This window comes from Hemibagrus wyckioides, linkage group LG20, assembly GCF_019097595.1.
Source record: "Hemibagrus wyckioides isolate EC202008001 linkage group LG20, SWU_Hwy_1.0, whole genome shotgun sequence".
NCBI lineage: Eukaryota > Metazoa > Chordata > Actinopteri > Siluriformes > Bagridae > Hemibagrus > Hemibagrus wyckioides.
In genome coordinates this window covers 17290679-17311296 of record NC_080729.1, presented here as the reverse complement: position 1 = coordinate 17311296, position 20618 = coordinate 17290679, and the positions used below count along the sequence as shown (strand labels likewise).

Below are 20618 nucleotides of genomic sequence, written 5' to 3'. Positions count from 1 at the left end.
TTGGGAACGACAAAATACCAGCTGTAAAAGCCAGAGTCTCGATCTGGAAGGGAAACATGTTCTATAGCACCTTTTTTATAGCCCGCCTGGCCGAGATGACAGATCTCAGGTCAGGTCTCGCCTGACGGGCCTGGGCCCGAGCAGGCTCAGGCTTTTCGTTGACGCGTGTCCTTGATCCCTGTAAGATCAGGGCACAGGTGCCTCTCCATGGCAACTAGTCCAGCCATTGAATGGCCTATGGCGCGGGCTGTATGCTTCATGGCATGGGGCGCAAGCTCTGTGGTTCAATGCAGCTCAGAGACTGCATCAGTTCTCAGTCCCTCGCCACAGGCGAGCTCCCTAAGCAGGTCAGCCTGGTAGGCCTGCAAAACCGCTATGGTGTGCAGGGACACACCAGCTTGGACTGCTGCCATGTAGGCCTTCCCCCAAGGGCTGAAGTGGCTCTACACATTTTAGAAGGGAGCACTGGACTCCTCCATGCTGGCAATGTAGCGGAGAGATAGCTCACAAGCATCTCTTCCACCTTGTGCATAACCATGTTCATCCAGCCCTATAATGGCTGAATAATTAAAGGAGACCGGGGAAAAAAAGGCACACCGAATATAAGGACATCCAGGACCTCGATACCTCAACTTGGAGGTCTGGAAAAAATGGCAGCTGTCTGCATGAGGGGGGCGTGCGGCCTGAATTCAGGAAGCGGTCATCAAGCTTAGAACAGACGGTGCTAGCTTCCTGCTCCGGCCAGTTTAAATTTAAATTTAACTTACCACAGCATGCATTATAACATCAAGGAGCTCCTTGGATGCCACTGATTGTGATGACAAATTGGGGGAGGAATTCCCCTCATCGCCCGTGTCGGGTCCTGGGGATAAAGACATACCCACTTCCGGGTCGGGAGAAATCATAGCGTGAGCTCCGGAGTCAAAATGCAGATATAAGAGTCAGGAGGGCAGACGAGAAAGGGAAAGACCCGTCTCTTGTTCCACTTCCGCTAACTCCATCTGCAATGCACAGAAGTGTGGATCGTAAACAAAGCCAAATGGGATTGGAGTTTGCAAGGAGGGAACTTCCCGCAATGCAAGCAGCCAGATCACTTGAGAGCTGACCAGGCATGCTCCTCACCCAAACAAACCACACAAAGAGCGCGTGTGTCATCCTCCGCAATAAAACGTGGACATGAATGCAAATTCTTAAACTCCATACCTGCTGACAGATAATCGACGCACATACAGCCCAGCACTTGCTGAAGACAAAAAAAGATGAATGAATTTGACGTAGATGCCCTTACATGGACATGCTGGCACATATTCCTCCGTCACTTGTCCTTTCCAAGCCAATGAATTGGTGTGTGTGCACACAAAGCTTCAGACACAACTTCCTCGACAAAGTGTTCCCACAGTGTCAGTCATGATGCAGCCTCAATATCCCTCAAAAGGTAACTGAACTTTTGTTTGTAAAGAAAAAAAACCATGCAAAACTAAAATTCTCTGACTTCATTATACTTTTAAAATAAAGTACCCCTACAGCAAACATAGGAATTTGGCAGACTTCCATATCCAGAGCCTCTTATATTTATACACTTGAGCGCTCAAAGGTCCAGCAGAGGCATGATGGTGCTGAGTTGAGCAGTAGTTCAAAACCTTAACCACTGAGCTACCACGGCCTTCCCTAATGATTTACTTAAGTACTGTGACCAGAGAACATGCAGTTTGTTGCTTTCCCCACTGGTGCATTTTATCATGAAGCATGATTTCGTGTACAGTGTATTTACATAATCCCATGTGACATGAGAAAGTTTCTACAAGCAAGAAAGTATCATGTGTAATAGTAACATGTTCACTTACTGCTTAAATACTGCAGTGTTTGGTGATGAACTCTAAGAATTTGTACATCTTTTTAATAAGGCAACAAATGTACATGTCTGTAAAACTACAGAGAACAACATCATGGCCTAAAGTGTTCAGCATTTTCTGTAAGAGAGAATAAAGGTGTTTTTGCACTCACATGGTTTCATCACTGCAGAGGACTGAACTGCAAAGAACCCACGCTGCTGTGGGTGAGAAATAATTCAAATTAGAAACATGTGTTGAGAAGAACTGTTACACTATTTTTTTCCAAATATGTACATCTGATGTTACCTGAACTGTGGATTGAGATAGATCTGTTTAAAACATAAAAGAAAAAGAAAATAAAGCTTGATCACATGATAAATTCATTCATATACACTGGGTCATGGTAACTGCAGTCCCTTGTCTTTTTATATGGACAGATTTATAATGACATGCATTTTCTTATCTGTAAAAATGCAGAGGACCACACTATGCCTAAATAAAATAGAGCTTTCCTACTTACATGTAAGTACTGACATTGTGAGTGGTTGTACTCACTTTTGTAGTCGCTGTTGTTAAAACGAAGGAAAATAATCAGTTCAACATTGTTCTGATTACACGCAATACAGGGAGCTTTTCCCTCACCACTGCAACGTGTTGCTTTAGCATTGTTCTGTGAAAATGTTTTAGCTTTTATTTTCCTTTTACGCCATGAAGAAGATATCACAGGTTCATCAAGTCTGTCAAAATTATCTGTACTCGATCATGCATCTTTCCGAAGTGACTTGCAGCCTGGTCAGCTGACCTGAATACTGCGTGCTGATTCGCTAAAATGGATATATCGGTTTTTGCTCACAAACAACGAGGGCGCTTGTCGGCTTTTGCCGTAAAATGTGAACTTGTGATGCCTTGAAAGTGGACAATACTGGCTTTTTTGACAAAACGTGTTTAGGGTTCAGATCGTGCTATATGTGGAGGGTAACTAAAGACAATCGGTTCATTTTTGGTAAATATTGTGTTTATCATTTTTTTTTCAAATAAACTCTTCATATATAATTACTTTAATAGTTTAATTTCCATGTAAAAGTTTTTCTGTGGTGCAATTGAATGTTTTTCTGCGGAGTCTCTGGAAGTTTTGGTGAGAGCAGATCAGCTAGCAGATAGCGCACTTAGTCACCGTGAGGCTAAGTGTTCCTGTAGCCATGTTGGACAGACGGCATTTCATGAATGGACACTCTGCAGTGCTCCGACTGATTGTGAGTGCCAACTTTTGGGATTCAGGTACATTTCACACTTTTAATTGGCTCAGTTGAGTGACGAGGTCAGTTAGCATTTCCAGTTCCCTACACACCACGACCCAGGCCTGCATCAGGGGGTGTGAATGAGGTGTGTGTGAGTGTGTGTCTGAAAAGGGTGTGTTGTCTATTTTTGAGTCTTTACAGCACAGTACGGAAGCCCAGAGAGGCCATGTGTTATTATTTTTTTAGTTTTTGTCTTCTCGTGATCACGACTTAATTTTCTCGACAAAGCCACACACACAGAGTTCATTGTTAGCAGACCACACTGCAGCAATAATGAATGCTAGGTGAGGAAAATAATTCCTATACGCAATGCTAGTTGAGTGAAAATAGCTAGTTTCACATAGTACTCTGTTCCTGATGATGAGCTGTACTTTATAACAAGGTATTCCGATGAAATAAAATAAAAAGAATAATTACAAAACTTACTAATCCGATAATACTATACTATACTATACTACACTATACTATATAATAATATATAAATAAAAAAACAAAACATAGTTATGTGAGTGGGGCAAAAAACTTTACTAATCCTACTATACTATACTATACTATACTATACTATACTATACTATACTATAGTTATCACTAGTAATTGAACTTTAATCATTTCTGTACCACAAAATGTGTCTTACTTTAGTGTTGAGCTTTCTGTGCAGGTGAAGGTGTGTCAGATAGATAAGTCTTCTAAACAACTTTAATACATTGTATTGCTCACATATATGACCGTTCTTCTATTTCCTGAAACAGGACTGTCCCTGGTGTTTTATATGTGCCCAGACGTCATTAAACGCAAATGGCAGAGAATCCACACACACCCAGTTTCATTCCATCATGAATGACACAACATCTCCTGAACCACTTTTTGATGCACTGTATTTTTTATGTATGCGACCTCTATCACAGCTCCATTGATCTCTTTCCAAAGAAGTGTTCCAAGTGTTTTATATAAACCTAGACCTAATTAGACAGAAATGGCAAGCAACAGAGCCAGTTTCATTTCAGCAACAATTTACAAATGGTGAAGCCAGTTGAAATATAATTCCACTGCAATGCCCTTTTAAATAGACAAATTCATGTTGCCTGTACTGTACTATAAGTAATATCTCTCTAGTTCACTGTAAATATGAATAAGCTTAGAATGTTCAATAGTAATTCAGTTATACATTATGCTAATGCAGCATTTTTCTGTAAGCCTATATGTGTTTTTCTTCCCTTGACTGCCTAACTAGCTAGGATACTGTTACATTTAATAATCACACACTAAATACTTGTGAGACCTAATAAGTATAAATAGAACAAACCCGGAAACATCCTGCTAAAAAAAATCCAGTGTGACTAGCTAGTAGCTGGAAAAACACAGGGAGACAAAGTCAAGCACACAGAGTCCATAACTAGCAGACCACACAGCAGCAATGATGAATGCTAGGTGAGGAAAATAATGACTATACACAATGCTAGTTGAGTGAAAATAGCTCACTTTACCCAGTACACTGTTCTTGATTATCAGCTGCACTTTATATATCAAGGTATTCCAATGCAATAAAAAAACAAACGTTTGCTTACGATTATATATTATTGTTTTTCTGAAGTGAAACAAAACCCTCTATTCTCCACTGCACACTTATTCCATTCAAGGTAGTAAGTGTAGCTAATGCACCTCATTTAAAATAAATTCATTAACCTTACACCAAGTGTGCACTTTTCATGGACTCACAGAGCTAAATAAAATAATGATATCCCTGATTAGCTAATAGTAAAAATTAGAAGACCAGACTTTTTATTCCAAACACACTGGCTATTCTCCCTACTTTCTAATGTCACGTTCTTAGGTAAACATTTTGTCATTACAGTTAGCAAATCTCTACAAAGAAATCAGGTAGCAGACGAGAACAAAGTGACACTCTTCCACTTGTTGTGGTTCACTTTACATATAACTGATGCACCTCAGGAGAGTTGGGTAAAATCTTTCAATAATTACTAAATTTTACTATACTATACTATATTATACTATGCTATACTATACAATACGATACTATACTATACCTAAAATCACTAATCGCAAAACTTTACTAATTACCTATACGATACTTTACTAAACTCACCAATAATTACCAAACTTTACTAATTACTAAATTATTCTATACTATACTTTACTATACTAAAACTATAAAAAATGACAAAACTTTTCTAATTACTATACTACACTATATCATACCTTTCAATAATTACTAAAATTCACTAATTATTATTCTATATTATACTACATGTAACCTATCACTAATTACTAAACTGTAATAATTACTAAAAAAAAAAAAAAAACTAAAGTACTAAAATAATTAAACTAAGCATGACTGAGAGTGAATTGATAGAAAAATATCAGCGAGAATCAAGGGGAAGGTGTACAAGACAGTGGTGAGACCGGCCATGCTGTATGGTTTAGAGACAGTGTCACTAGGTGCGTTTACATGGACACTTTTTAATCAGATTGGACTGAATTCAATCAGACGGACGAATCCGATCGCAGTGTTTACATGAACGCAGTATAAAAGAATCAGATTGTTATGCGCGTTTACATGACACATGATTCGAATCGGATTAGATCGCGTTTACTAAGGGTCTTCCTCCAATTATCTCGTCCATGATGCTAAAGAACGGGAAAGTCGACGGCGATTCTCCACTTTTGTTGTTCTGTGAGTGTGCCTTGTAATAAGCAGCCTTAAGAGATTTCCATCTGTTTTTTATTTGGTCAATTGACCGGTTTACACCTGCTTCTTTCAGCTTTTCATAAACCTGTTTGAAAAGCTCGCTGTTGCGTGACTTGCGTCCGTCTAGTGTTGTAACTACATTTTCTTCTTTTAAAATATTAATTAACAATGTAGTCTCACCCACAGACCAGTTTTGCTTAGCGCCCGCCATTTTACCTACGACAACATCCGTACGTCATACGTCATTCTTGTGTCATTGCACATGCGCAGAACTTTCCAGGAACATATTCCATCCGATTAAGTGTTTACATGTCCTCTCGATCGGACTAAAAATGGTTTAAACCACCCCTTACCATCCGATTTTAATCGGATGTGGCAAATACCATCCAATTGACGTGTTTACATGACACTTTTTTAATCTGATTGTGCTTCTAGTCCTGTTACGATCGGATTACAAGTGTCCATGTAAACGCACCTACTGAGGAAGAGGCAGGAGTCAGAGCTGGAGGTAGCAGGGCTGAAGATGTTGAGGTTCTCTTTGGGAGGGACACGGTTGGACAGGATTAGGAACGAGTACATCAGAGGGACAGCTCATGTTGGACTTTTGGGGGACGAAGATAGAGAGGCCAGATTAAGATGGTTTGGACATGTTCAGAGGAGGGAGAGTGAGTATATTGGTAGGAGAATGTTGGACATGGAGCTGCCAGGCAGGAGGCAAAGAGGAAGGCCAAAGAGGAGGTATATGGATGTAATAAATGAGGATATGAAGCTAGTGGGTGCAAGTGTTGAGGATGCAGAAGATAGGGATAGGTGGAGAGAGATGATTCGCTGTGGCCACCCTTGAAGGGAAAAGCCCAAAGAAGAAGAACCTCATGGACTCTAGAGTGAGTGGTACAAATCAACATTTTAGCAGAGTTTACATACTACAGTTTACAAAGTCTAATCTACAGGAAGTGAGTTATTTTGAGTTGTTTGCAAAACACACCCAATGGAATTTGAAATACTCCTCCTAGGAAATTGATACCACTGCCACCAAACCCAGGCTAATATGATCTCAAGACATTGATGATGCAAAACTGGTAAGGGATTTTTGATATCTCAAACGGTTCAGCCGTGAGGAGCCCTTAAACTTATGGCGAATAAAACGAAACAGGAAGTGGCTAATAACTTTTGTGTACATTACGTGATCTACATGAAACCTTAGGATTATGTTAAGCGTAGAAAGCTGATCACACCGATATGACAACTATGAGTCTCGGTCGTAGCGCCACCAACTGGCAACAGGAAGTGTGTCATTTTTTGAAATCTCTTATATTTTGTCCCTTACTTTCACCTGATTTGGTTGAAAATCAGTCAGAATAATGTCAAGACATGGCTGATGTGAAACTGTGAAGGAATTTTTGATACCTTAAATAGTGTTACTATGGCGAGGATTTACATGAGAACATAATAGAAGAAAATGAATCTTCTCATATCTTATGAGTGGAAAGGCCTAATGTTCCAAAATATTTCACATAGAGAGGGTAAATGTTTATGAGAAAGGCCAGTGTGGCTGGTCCCCGGGCGTGGGATCATCGTTGCTTGCAAGTATATTTAAAATGATTTTTCCTGAGACCAAAGGAAGAATTCAGAACATCATATCCATACCTCAATGTGCCATTTCCACTTCTCAGTGTGTGGTGAAATGGTTCTTCGGTACTGTCCTTCTTGAAAGAAACTTAAGAACACGATGCTGAATGGAAAGCTCATGTGTCATGTGTCATGTCATGTGTCTGTTGTTGCTGTCCAAGTCTTTTTCTTGCACCAAGCTAAAGCCATATTAAACCCCATGACAACATTACTACTAATGAATATACTACACATTTAATATGGATATGAACTCGATATGATCAGAAAGGTATATGAACAAACATAAACAAGACACAGAGGGAAACATCTCAAATTTATTTCATTTTAAAAGATACATTATTATCAATGATATCTATGAACCCCAGAAATTGTTACATAATATACTTGTGTATCTGATTACTGCAAAGTGTACACAGTTACAGAATAATGAAATAGAAGCATTTAGAATTTCAAATCTAGTTACTATATGGCTTTTCCTGTTTTACTAATAAATGTTATTGTAGTTGCAGAGAGCAGAGATCTTCAACTCGTTTTAGATTACACTCATTACCCAATGTCACATGAACCGGATTGAATATGTATCACCTACAGAATAAATTCTTTACTATCAATTCTTTACTATTACCTTAATCATTCCCAAATGATGGTTTTAGTGCCGTGTCTTACATAAATGTTCACCTGCACCCTGAACCGTTCCACATTTTGTAGCAGATGTAAATTAGATTATATTGGATTAATACATGGACTTATGATAATATCAGATGGATTGTAATGATTATATGTAAAATTAGTAGTTTGCTAATGGAGAGTTACTGTTTGATTTATTGGTCTATTTTGCCCTCTAGTAGAAAAACAGACACATTCAATTCAATTCAATTTAATTATGGTGCACAAGGCAATAACAATTTAGATTGCGGATTCTCACTTTTATTTTTTGTGTCTGTTCAACACCCCTGGACAAAAGAATGACAAAATTATAGATTCATCCAAACCCTCACACTAAGACTGATATATGTTTTGGCTTTTGTTACTGAATGGAACAAAGGCCAGTCACCATTGGAGCTACTTTTGATGCTACACCAATTAAAGGAGCCGCTTTTGTAGCTGCTGCCATTACGGCAGCTGCAAGCTCTGGTCCGAGTAGTGCAGCTAACTCTGCTGCTATTCCTACAGGTGCTGCAGTCATAAAAAGTGCAGGTAGAAACGTAAATCCAACTCCAACTCCAGCACCTCCCAAAAAAATTATGAGGTACTTCAGGATAGTCATATATTTTTCATTATAATACCATTCCTTTCCATCCTCATTTAAAGCCTTCTCTCTTTCTTCTTGCTCTCTTCTTTGCTCTTCTTCCTCCATCCATTTTTCTACTTCCTTTTTCTTTTCTTCACTTTCCTTTATCCTTAACTTCTTCTCCTTCTCCAGGTTTCTGAGGCTGATTTTTGCATTCTCTAGAGACTCCTGCAGCAAGTGCAACTTCTGTGGAACTTCATAAAGGTTTTCATTTTCTTTGTTAATTTCTGCTGTTAAACTGAGGATTATACCATGGATGTGATTTTTGGTTCTTTCTATATCTTGATTTTCTGTCTCAAGGGCTTTTATGATGTCAGCCCTGCGACGTTCAGCTATCTGTCGTACTTCCTGCTTGGCCTTCTTAATTGATTCATCCAGTTTTTCTTGCTTTTTCTGTTCCAACATTGTTACTGCCTTCTCTACAACTTCTGTTTCCCGGTTGGTGAAGTGACGGTACTTGTTAAGTTCCAGCAACTCATCCAGCTTCTTCAGGAGCTGTTTCACCTGCTGCCGATTCTCTGGGTTCTTGTTGTTGAAATCCAGGAACCGCCCACCGAATCGTGCAATTAGATCCTGGATTCTCTCGTCCTGTTCTGATATAAATTGCTCAATTGTCTCTCCTTCCAGCTCGTCTGCACGGGTAAATATGATGATCGTGTGATCACTGAAGTTCCCCTTGAAAACCTTCTCAATCATGTCTACAGTCTGCTGCTGCTCCTCTGTGAACTGAGTGATTGGTATGATGAGCAGAAACGCATGTGGTCCAGGTGAACACATGGCCAGACATCGTAGCACTTCCTCTGTTGTTTTATTTTGGTGGAGAGAAGTGTCGAACCAGCCAGGAGTGTCAATCACTGCCAGGCTCCGCCCCTGAACTACTCCACATTCCCTCTTGCATTGCTTTGTCACTGAGCTCATGCTCAGTGCAGATGGAAAACATTCTTTATCCAAGATGGTGTTTCCAGTGGCACTTTTACCTGAACCTGTTCTGCCCAGCAGCACCAACCGTAGCTGTGTCACTGGGGACTGGACGTCTCTGTGTGGACTGGAGTTCTTGAACTGGGAACGCCTCATCTCTGGATGCTGTTGTGGACAGAAAGGCAAACAGTGTGAGGTTTGATTCTGAAATATTTACATACTGACTTTTCAAAATTATTCAAATATAAGTGAATAAAGCCCAATAATATCCATATTTAAATATAACACTTCTGTGCTAATTAACTAGTTACACAACTGTACCCCATTACCAGTGAATGTAATATAATATATATAATATTATATTATATCAATAAAATGAGCTAACTGCAAACTTAATCAAAATGACTTACATACCAGAAAAACACACACAAAAAAATTCACTGCTAAGGGTTTGTTTATATATAGTATCTCACAAAAGTGAGTACACCCCTCACATTTTTGTAAATATTTTATTATATCTTTTCATGTGACAACACTGAAGAAACGACACTCTGCTACAATGTAAAGTAGTGAGTGTACAGCCTGTATAACAGTGTAAATTTGCTGTCCCCTCAAAATAACTCAACACACAGCCATTAATGTCTAAACCGTTGGCAACAAAAGTGGAAATGTCCAAATTGGGCCCAATTAGCCATTTCCCCTCCCCGGTGTCATGTGACTTGTTAGTGTTACAAGGTCTCAGGTGTGAATGGGGAGCAGGTGTGTTAAATTTGGTGTTATCGCTCTCACACTCTCTCATACTGGTCACTGGAAGTTCATGGCACCTCATGGCAAAGAACTCTCTGAGGATCTGAAAAAAAAGAACTTGAACTTATTGCTCTACATAAAGATGGCCTAGGCTATAAGAAGATTGCCAAGACCCTGAAACTGAGCTGCAGCATGGTGGGCAAGACATACAGTGGTTTTACAGGACAGGTTCCACTCAGAACAGGCCTCGCCATGGTCGACCAAAGAAGTTGAGTGCACGTGCTCAGAGTCATATCCAGAGGTCGTCTTTGAGAAATAGACGTATGAGTGCTGCCAGCATTGCTGCACAGGTTGAAGGGGTGGGGGGTCAGTCTGTCAGTGCTCAGACCGTATGCCGGACACTGCATCAAATTGGTCTGCATGGCTGTCGTCCCAGAAGGAAGCCTCTACTAAAGATAATGCACAAGAAAGCCCGCATACAGTTTGCTGAAGACAAGCAGACTAAGGACATGGATTACTGGAACCATGTCCTGTGGTCTGATGAGACCAAGAGAAACTTATTTGGTTCATTATTTGGTGTCAAGCGTGTGTGGCAGCAACCTGGTGAGGAGTACAAAGACAAGTGTGTCTTGCCTACAGTCAAGCATGGTGGTGGGAGTGTCATGGTCTGGGCCTGCATGAGTGCTGCCAGCACTGGGGAGCTACAGTTCATTGAGGGAACCATGAATGCCAACATGTACTGTGACATACTGAAGCAGAGCATGATCCCCTCCTTTTGGAGACTGGGCTGCAGGCCAGTATTCCGACATGATAACGACCCCAAATACACCTCCAAGACGACCACTGCTTTGGTGATGGACTGACCAAGCATGTCTCCAGACCTAAACCCTATTGAGCATCTGTGGGGCATCCTCAAACAGAAGGTGGGGGAGCGCAAGGTCTCTAACATCCACCAGCTCTGTGATGTCATCATGGAGGAGTGGAAGAGGACTCCAGTGGCAACCTGTAAAGCTCTGGTGAACTCCATGCCCAAGTGGGTTAAGACAGTGCTGGAAAATAATGGTGGCCACACAAAATATTAACACTTTTGGGCCCAATTTGGACATTTCCACTTAGGGGTGTACTCACTTTTGTGACATTAATGGCTGTGTGTTGAGTTATTTTGAGGGGACAGCAAATTTACACTGTTAAGGTGTACACTCACTACTTTACATTGTAGCAGAGTGCCATTTCTTCAGTGTTGTCACATGAAAAGTTAGATAGATGGACTGTATTGATCACATGAGGGAAAATGGATATCACATCAGTTATCATCAGTGGGTACTGTGTGAAGAGGGTGGCTGACCTCCGCTTCCTGGGAGTCTATATTAAGGAGGACTTGAACTGGCACTTTGAGCTCCTGAAAAGGTCCAACAGAGACTGCACTTCCTGAGGGTGCTCAGGAAGAACAACATTAGCTGGTGTCCTTTTATCGGTGCTCTATAGAGAGCTTACTAATGTACTGTATATGTGTGTGGTACACCAGCTGCACAGGAGATCAGAGGAAAACACTGCAGAGGGTCATCACCACGGCCCAGAAGACCTTCGGCTGTCCTCTTCGCACTCTGGAAAAACCTCACACCTTGTACACCATCTATTTGAAATTACACAATAAAACTTAGGTACACATTAATAAAATCAAGGACAAATAGATTCAGAAACAGCTTTGATTCGACAACAATAACCACACTCAATAGAACTAAAACATAACATGCTGCTAGCACAACAAGTATTGTGCAATTTGATGGATGACTGAATGTATGTTTTTCTGATCTTATTTTATGTGAACACTATTTATTATTAGATACATATTTAAGTTAGTTTGATATTCGGACATTAGACAGACATTCGGAAGCGCTAGTTTAGGGACCGTCGACAAATTTCTGTACCACTGAAATGTGGTACTTGTTACTTCACTGACTACGTTCCCCAGTTATTCTAATTTCTTCTTAAATATACATATGGCATGCGGCATTGCAAACAGCATTTGTTTATTTATAAATAAAAATTGAATTAATTGATAGTATTAATTATGTATCATGTGAATTAATTAGCTATTATTCATTTATTTTTTAATTAAAAAAAACTATTTCTTCAATAGCTTCTAGGTCATGTGACCCTGTGACCCCAAACTAGTACTAAAATGATCTACTTGGACACCTCCACAGGGTACACCTCTTTGTTATTCCAAAAATGTTTTCTTTTATTTAAAAAAAAACACTATTCCTTTAATAGCTTCGACGTCATATGACCCTGTGACCCCAAACTAGTACTAAAATAATGGATAATCCTTTTAAATAGCTTTTGTGGTATTTTGATATCATATGCCAATTGTTCTCCGCAGCACCACGTTATTCAAAGATTCAAAGATTCAAAGAACTTTATTAATCCCAGGGGGAAATTCCTTTGCCATGTTACAGGTGCTCTAATGAAAATAAAATTATAAGAGAAAAAGAAAGAAATATAAAATATGAAAATAAAATATAAGAGAAAAAGAAAGAAATATATACACTGTTTTATAAACTGTAAAAAAAAGAATAAATAAATACAAATTCTGTACAAATACTACACATATACTGTACAAATACTAGTGTAGAGCTGTAATATTGCACACAAGGTTTGTAATTAGGTGATAATGGTATGTTGATCGATTTCAATGTACATGAAACACGACTGCCGCCTACTGGTCTCGTCTTTCCTGCGCGAGAGCATCACTCACAATGCCGCGAGTCGTCGCAGGATTCCTGTCCCTCTGACGCGCATTCTTAAATGCCACATCTGTATATATGTATATGAAATATTTCAAATTATCTCAACAGGTCCAGTGCGGCACTTTGCAGCTTCAAACAGCCAGAAAAAAAATATGGAAATACTGCTTGTGTGTTTAAGAAGATTATTGTGTAATAACAATAAAAAACGGTGTGTAATCGTGATAAAAAAATGACTTGTTTATTTATATAAGAAAGGAGTTAAACAAATGACGAAAATAAACAAATGAATAAAAATCAATGAAGACATTTGTTTGGGATAAGAATAGGTGTACCTTGTGGGGGGTAGATTATTTTAGTACTAGTTTTGGGTCACAGGGTCACATGACGTAGGAGCTATTAAAGACATAGTGTTTTTTTGTTTTTTTTTTAATAAAAATAAAAATATAAGAAGAGATTCTTTGGGATACAAAGAGGTGTACCCTGTGGAGGTGTTCAAGTAGATTATTTTGGTACTAGATTTGGGTCACAGGGTCACATGACCTAGAAGCTATTGAAGAAATAGTTTTTTTTTTTATTAAAAAATAAGTTAATGATAGCAAATTAATTCACATGATACATAATTAATACTATCAATTAATTCAATTTTTATTTATAAATAAACAAATGCTGTTTGCAATGCCGCATGCCATATGTATATTTAAGAAGAAATTAGAATAACTGGGGAACGTAGTCAGTGAAGTAACAAGTACCACATTTCAGTGGTACAGAAATTTGTCGACGGCCCCTAAACTAGCGCTTCCGAATGTCTGTCTAATGTCCGAATATCAAACTAACTTCACCGCGGTTCTGATTAAGTCGTGACCACGAGAAAACAAGTTTTGTTATCTCGAGATCACGGGAAAATTACATCGTGATCACGAGAAGACAAAAGCAAAAAAAATAATATCACATGGCCTCTCTGGGCTTCCATAGCACAGTGGTGTGAATAATGTAATTTTTTATTCATGTGGACCTTTTCTTAGGGAATTTGCTATTGACTCAGTCAAGAAATAGGTGTGGATAGCATGTTTAGCGAAGACACACCTTGAGCAGTAATAGCCCCTTTATAGCAGCAAATGTTTGGAGTGTTTCACCTTTTTCCGTTTATTCTCCCTTACCATCTACTACATTGTCCATTTATTTGTTTCAAATAAAACCCCTTGAGATTTTTGTTCTAGTTCTGTCCCTGATTCCTTCAAGTAGGACAGTAGTGTGGTACCAGAGAAGGATATTAAAATCTAGTAAGAAGACACACATTAGCAGAACCCCCAGCACTCCACCCTAAAGAGCTTAGGCTAGGAAAACCTAAGGGGGAAAGGGGTGCTACAGCTGCAAGAAAAAACAGAATCAAAAAGAAACTTATCCGGATATTGACACCTGATTAACTGAGATTATATATCATTAATCTTCCACTTTAAACTTTCTATAAGTGGACACTGGTCACATGATTACACTCTTTCATGAAGACCCTGCACCATTACCAGGACTCATTTGCACGTGTTAAGTGACTATTTCTGGATCACAGTCTCTTTTATAGCTTATTACATTATCACTTTTCTCAATGCAGAAACTTTGGAGAGAATTAATTTATTTTTAAGATATGATGAAGCTGCAGCACATTTTATTTATAATATTAAACCTCAGTTCCCAGCAGGTTTTGATTGAAGGTTTATTCACAAAAAATACACAGTTTTTGGATTTTTTTTAATATAGAAATTAAAATGTTCAAATTTTTTGAAAATCAAATGAATTAAGAATCGACACTTAAGACATTTACAAGACTAATGCTGTCTCATAATAAAAAGCGATGAATTACATCACTCATCTTTAACACTGGCTTCAGAGGTGGTTACGATAATAGCGTTGCATTGCGCAATAATAGTCTGCTTTAATTTATAAATACAAAATGGTTTTCCTACACATTTTTTGCCAGGATTATAAGTTACTTTCAAAATATAATATAATATAATATAATATAATATAATATAATATAATATAATATAATATAATATAATATAATATAATATAATATAATATAATATAATATAATATAATATAATATATGAAAAACACTATAAATACAGTTCAGATTTCCCAAGTCAAGCAAAAGACTAAAGAAATTAAAGTACAGGAGTGAATGAGAGAAATCTGATAGCTACAGTGAGGAAACTGGTCTTTTCTGGATGACTGAGGGTCATGTGACTGTGATGTAAGTCTGTGGTGTGAGTGTGGGGAATGTTGTCCTTGTCCTGATTGGGATTTTGTCTGTAAAGATGTTGAGGATGAACACGAGACCCAGTAGAGATCCCTGAGGCACCATACACAGTTTCCTTCCATCCAAACAGTAAATCAACCTCTGCAGAGAATAAATACACTTGCTGTGTGAAAGGTTTGTAATTTTCCTCTACATATTTGAGTGGGTTAAGAATCATTTTTCAATCACGAACCTCTTACTGGTAAACCTCATAGCTGTAGCGGGTCTCATTAGCGACATCATTTGGAGACACCTAGAACAGGATATGAATAAAGTCCCTCCAGATTAGTGAGTAAAGCAGTCATTATGGATTTATACACTTGGATCTGTAGCTTGGATTGAACTGGAACAGACTTCATTTAAAATAATTTACTCACAGTTTTATTTTTAGAAGCAGTGTTTATAGAGCTGTAGGTCACATCCTGCTCATTAACTTTTAAAGACTGTGGATGTAAGAAAATGCTTTGTTAAATCTTCAATTATGATAAATTATAATTCATATAACAACATCAAACAACAATAATAATCTTCCTCATAAGGAAATGAATGTAGAATTGGACCAGTGGATTGCCATCTTACCTTTGATTTACCTGTAGCCACAGTGCTGTATATAATGGAGTCTTCAGATGTACAAGTGGGCTTTTTCTTACTCTAAACCAATCAAAACCATGAGCGGGCACAAACACACACACACACACACACACACACACACACACGTGTGTATGGTAAATGCACATAAAAACCATCTTATCCTCATGGGTTAATTAATAGAGTAAATGACCGCATATCTGACAAATCAAAACAAGATTTGTTTTATATTATACTATAATTATAAATACAGAATTATTGTATCGTTATTTTATGAAGTGAAATCCAGAGAATATTGGCTAGAGCGTAAAAATCACAGAAATGCTCGATACACTTTAAAAAGATTTAGGAGACATTGTATCACCAGAGTATAAATAGAGAAACTAGTCTGAAACAAAGAACAGGTGAATACAATAGGATAACAAACCAGTAATATAATAAGGAAATAGATGATGATGATAATAATAATAATAATAATAATAATAATAATAATAATAATAATAATAATAATAATAACAATAATAACAATAATAATAATAATAATAATAATAATAATAATATTATATAAGTTAATGTAGAATTGTACAAATGAATTGATCCTACCCTTGGCTTAGAAACAGCCACAGTGGTGTATATAATGGAGTGTTCATCTGTAAAATTGGGCTATTACACACACACACACACACACACACTTCCTCTTTATATGGTATCATTATTAATGCTATTAATTCTATGCTACACTTAATTGTAAATGTAATTTGAACTGGCTAAACCAAACAGCAACAGCACTGATGAGCATTGGTGATAATGACTGTTCATTAAAAGTGCACTAAAATAACATAAGATGCAGTACTAACTGTGGGAACAGTGGTGTCATTGCTCCTCTCTCTGGTCCTGGTTTGATTCTCTGCTTCTGGAATAGACAATGAATACATTTACACATACTCAACTGAATTCAACTGTATTCAATTAACAGTAGAGATAATTATAAATAATAATAATAATAATAATAATAATAATAATAATAATAATAATAATAATAACAATTAACACCTTTGTGCCACTAGAGGGCACCCTCACCTAAATTTTAGAAATTTGACCTAATGCCAAGTTCACTGCAAGATTTTCAAAGTTGTTGGATCACTGTTGTTTTCACACTGCACGACTATCTGGTGGAGCATTCAGCTGCTGCTGTGTTCACATTGCACAATGGATCGGCGACAGGAGGTTTCACACCGCATGACTTCAGAATAGGAAGAATCGCCGACAACTCCGTAAACTACGTTTCACAACCAAATGCACGCGAGAAGTGATAAAGAAGATCACACGTGAGATCAGAATTTGCGTGCGAGACTGGAAATGGAACCCCACAAGAAGTTCGCAATCCATATGGTCTGTGCGGGGAACAAGGACTGTGGGTTCTGCATAACTGAACAAATGAATAATTTAGCAAAGTGCTGCTGCTGTTGTGGCTGGTCAAGCAAATGTTTGTTTTATTTCTGTTTGATGTAATTGTAAAGCTTATTTAATCTGCTATAACTATATTTGAAGCCATGCTTGCTGATATTGTGGTCTATAACTCCTCCCCGAACTGCCCTCTGCCCTGTATCTTATTAATCATTACACTCATGTTCTGCCTACAGGCTTCATAAAGCTGAAAGTCTGCATTTAACAGTATTTCCAGAGGAGAAAGACAAGGGTTATACATGACATGCAAATAATATAATAGTATAACGGCTCAGAACTCACATGAACGTTAATAATTGGCGAGGCTTCACAATCAGTGTGACTTTTTATTCCCTCTGTTTTCCTGTTTGTCCTCAGATCCTAGATATACTGTTGATTGCTGTGTTTGATTCCTGACTGATTTATCTGACTGTCAAATCTTTGAGTCTGTCCTCTGGTTGTAGGATCACTGAATTACATTTGATAGTGTGGAATTTCTTGTTAATAAACCTCCGGCGAATGGATTTTCACAGTTAATGTGAAGCTACAGCCACACCAGGGGACACTTACTGCATTTCTTTCTGAGCATGCAGATGATGATGACCAGTATCACCAGTGGCAAAAGAAGGGCCAGCAGGTACCAATGGATCAGGGTCCCACTCCCACTGTAGATAAACATTTGTTAGCACAGACTGAGTAAATCAATTGCGTTGCAAAATTAATTCAATTAATCATTAATCATCATGTATTTAATCTTTCATTCTTCCTCAATAGACAAATATCCTGCTGTTATGTTTTTGAGAGGTGGAAGAACATGAACAGACAGTAACAAGACCTCAGGTTCAAACCACAGATCTTGAAGCTTTTGTGCTACCTGTGCTATATACTAACAATAATAACAAGACACAAAACCATCATGTTTTAATGAATCTAAAGCAGTAGTAAACTTTTCTTTCTTATGAATGTTCTATACTCATTGATTTCATGTGTGTTTACATTTGCCCACATGACAGAACATTTCTACAAACAAGATATTATCATGTAATTCTCATGTCTGAATAAGACAACAAATTTACATGTCTGTAAAACTGCAGAGAACAACATCATGGCCTAAAGTGTTCAGCGTTTTCTGTAAGAGAGAATAAGGGCGTTTTTGCACTCACATGGTTTCATCACTGCTGGGGACTGAATTCACAGACGCTGCTGTGGGTGAGAAAGAATTCAAATTGAAAGCATGTGTTAAACAACTTGTAAAAATATTTTTTTCCTAATGTGTACATCTGATGCTACCTGAATTGTGCTTCGAGATAGATCTGTCAGAAAAAAAAAAATCTTAATCACTTAAAAATATTTTTCTTCATTCATATACATTAGGTCATGGTGATTGCGGTCCCTTGCTTTTTTATATAGACAGATTAATAATGATATGCATTTTTTATTATTGAAATTGTTTGTTTTGCACATTAAGCACACTTTTTTCTTTGATAAAGTCAATGAATATAGAACATGTGTAGACAGAACTGCCGAGGACACCATGACTAAGTAAAATGGAGCTTTCCTACTTACATGTAAGTACTGACTTGGTGAGTGGTTGTAGTCACTGTTGTAGTCACTGTTGTAGTCACTGTTGTAGTCACTGTTGTCAAAACAAAGAAAAATAATCAGTGTGATTTCTGTCTCATCATTTGTTAAAGTTGGGATCAGTGTTTGTGATAATACCTGGAGGTGGATCAGTGACATTGATGTGAACAGGAACCTGCAGATCTCCTGCACTGCACCAGTACCAGCCAGCATCACTCTTCTTCACTCCATTAAGCTGCACATTGAAGGATCTATTCTTATTATCACTGATGTGCACTGCTGAATTCTGGGATGTTTTAGTCTTTGTAAATGTCCAGCACTTCCTGTCTTTGAATCTGCACCACTGCTTCTGTGTATTCTGATACTGAGTGCTGTAGAGACACTGGACTGTGACGCTGCCTCCTTCCTCACCTCTCACTCTGCTCTCCCTCACTGACAGATCAGGATCTGAGCACAAATAATGTATATAGTCAATTATATATGATTCATCTTTAGCAACATAAGATCACTGATAAATTCACTAATTATTTGCAGATTGTAGTTTAATACCTGATTTCACTGTGATATGAAGGGCTTCGCTAACATCTGATCCAGCTATCTCTACACCACACCAGTACCATCCAGTGTCTTTTGTCTGGAGATTATCCAGAGTCACAGTGAAGAAACTCTCAGCTGGGGTATCAGTCACTCTCACTCTCCCCTTTGTATAACTGGCATATGCTTGAATTGTGCAGGAACTGAAATAATAACCAGAGCACCAGTATTTCTTATGTCGTATATATTCCCTATTATAACGACATGGGATGGTGACAGATGATCCAGGTTTAAGACTAAAGTACCTCCATGACTGAATGGCATCAACTGCATACAGAACAGAAAAACACGACAATTACTCAGTGACAATAAAATATTCGATAATTAAAAATACAGCATATTAGTGATGGCTGATAAAGTATTGATACTCCAATACTTTAGGGGTTTGATGTAATAATTATTTACATTGCATATGAAAGTAAAGTAGGATAGAAGAGAGCATGAGAAATGTACTTACCAGAAATGATGAGAATAAAAATAAAAAAGCAGCTCATGTTAGATTTGTTCTGATGTTGAATGAAGTGTGAGGGTTTCTTGCATCCTGCTCCTCTGTGAAGTTGGTACTGTGTCTGTAGCGGCTCAAGCAGTTCCTCTTCCTGCTCACCACACTATTTTTATATACATTTCTTGTTTGTGGTCAAAAAAATATATATATATGCTTCACTGATCCACCCATCAAACTCTTCTTTGTAATAATTTGTATTTCTGTATATTAGATGTGGGGAAAAATTATAATTAGCAATCTAAAATCTCTGTTGGGGGGGTAATATAGCAGGAAAAGCACACAGATAGCAATTTTTTTAAGTTTTAAGGTTTTAAGTGCTAGTATAAGTACGTCAGGAAGATGTAGTTCTTCAGACATGGTTTGAAGACAGGCAGTAATTTAGCTCTTCAGACATCTAGGGGAATTTCATTCCACCACCAAGGATCCAGAACAGAGAAC

General features: G+C 38.0%; 2 protein-coding genes across 2 annotated transcripts; both read right to left on the bottom strand.

The window, feature by feature from the left end:
* Positions 1 to 8494: 8494 nt before the first annotated feature.
* LOC131370799 (GTPase IMAP family member 7-like) lies at positions 8495 to 12097 on the bottom strand. Its single transcript, XM_058418311.1, has 2 exons — positions 11918 to 12097; positions 8495 to 9841 (listed from the first exon to the last, which is right to left on the bottom strand). The coding sequence occupies exon 2, from the start codon at positions 9830 to 9832 to the stop codon at positions 8495 to 8497; it is 1338 nt and encodes a 445-aa protein (XP_058274294.1). The 5' UTR covers positions 9833 to 9841; positions 11918 to 12097.
* Positions 12098 to 15260: 3163 nt separating this feature from the next.
* LOC131371052 (CMRF35-like molecule 1) lies at positions 15261 to 20315 on the bottom strand. Its single transcript, XM_058418783.1, has 13 exons — positions 20133 to 20315; positions 19631 to 19942; positions 19220 to 19528; positions 19067 to 19136; positions 18791 to 18813; positions 18664 to 18703; positions 18071 to 18165; positions 16912 to 16967; positions 16658 to 16717; positions 16046 to 16117; positions 15844 to 15909; positions 15660 to 15719; positions 15261 to 15568 (listed from the first exon to the last, which is right to left on the bottom strand). Exons 1-12 carry the CDS (start codon positions 20167 to 20169, stop codon positions 15663 to 15665), a joined length of 1197 nt encoding a protein of 398 aa, XP_058274766.1. The 5' UTR covers positions 20170 to 20315; the 3' UTR covers positions 15261 to 15568; positions 15660 to 15662.
* Between the last annotated feature and the right edge of the window lie 303 nt (positions 20316 to 20618).

Bases quoted from the DNA above. Each gene is read 5' to 3' on its own strand.
- LOC131370799 (XM_058418311.1), bottom strand. From the start codon at position 9,832: ATGAGGCGTTCCCAGTTCAAGAACTCCAGTCCACACAGAGACGTCCAG.
- LOC131371052 (XM_058418783.1), bottom strand. From the start codon at position 20,169: ATGAGCTGCTTTTTTATTTTTATTCTCATCATTTCTG. The intron at 19,529-19,630 runs GTATTAAACTAC...ATTTGTGCTCAG, and splicing joins TCATATCACAGTGAAATCAG to ATCCTGATCTGTCAGTGAGG. The intron at 15,910-16,045 runs GTAAGATGGCAA...TTACATCCACAG, and splicing joins TGGCTACAGGTAAATCAAAG to TCTTTAAAAGTTAATGAGCA.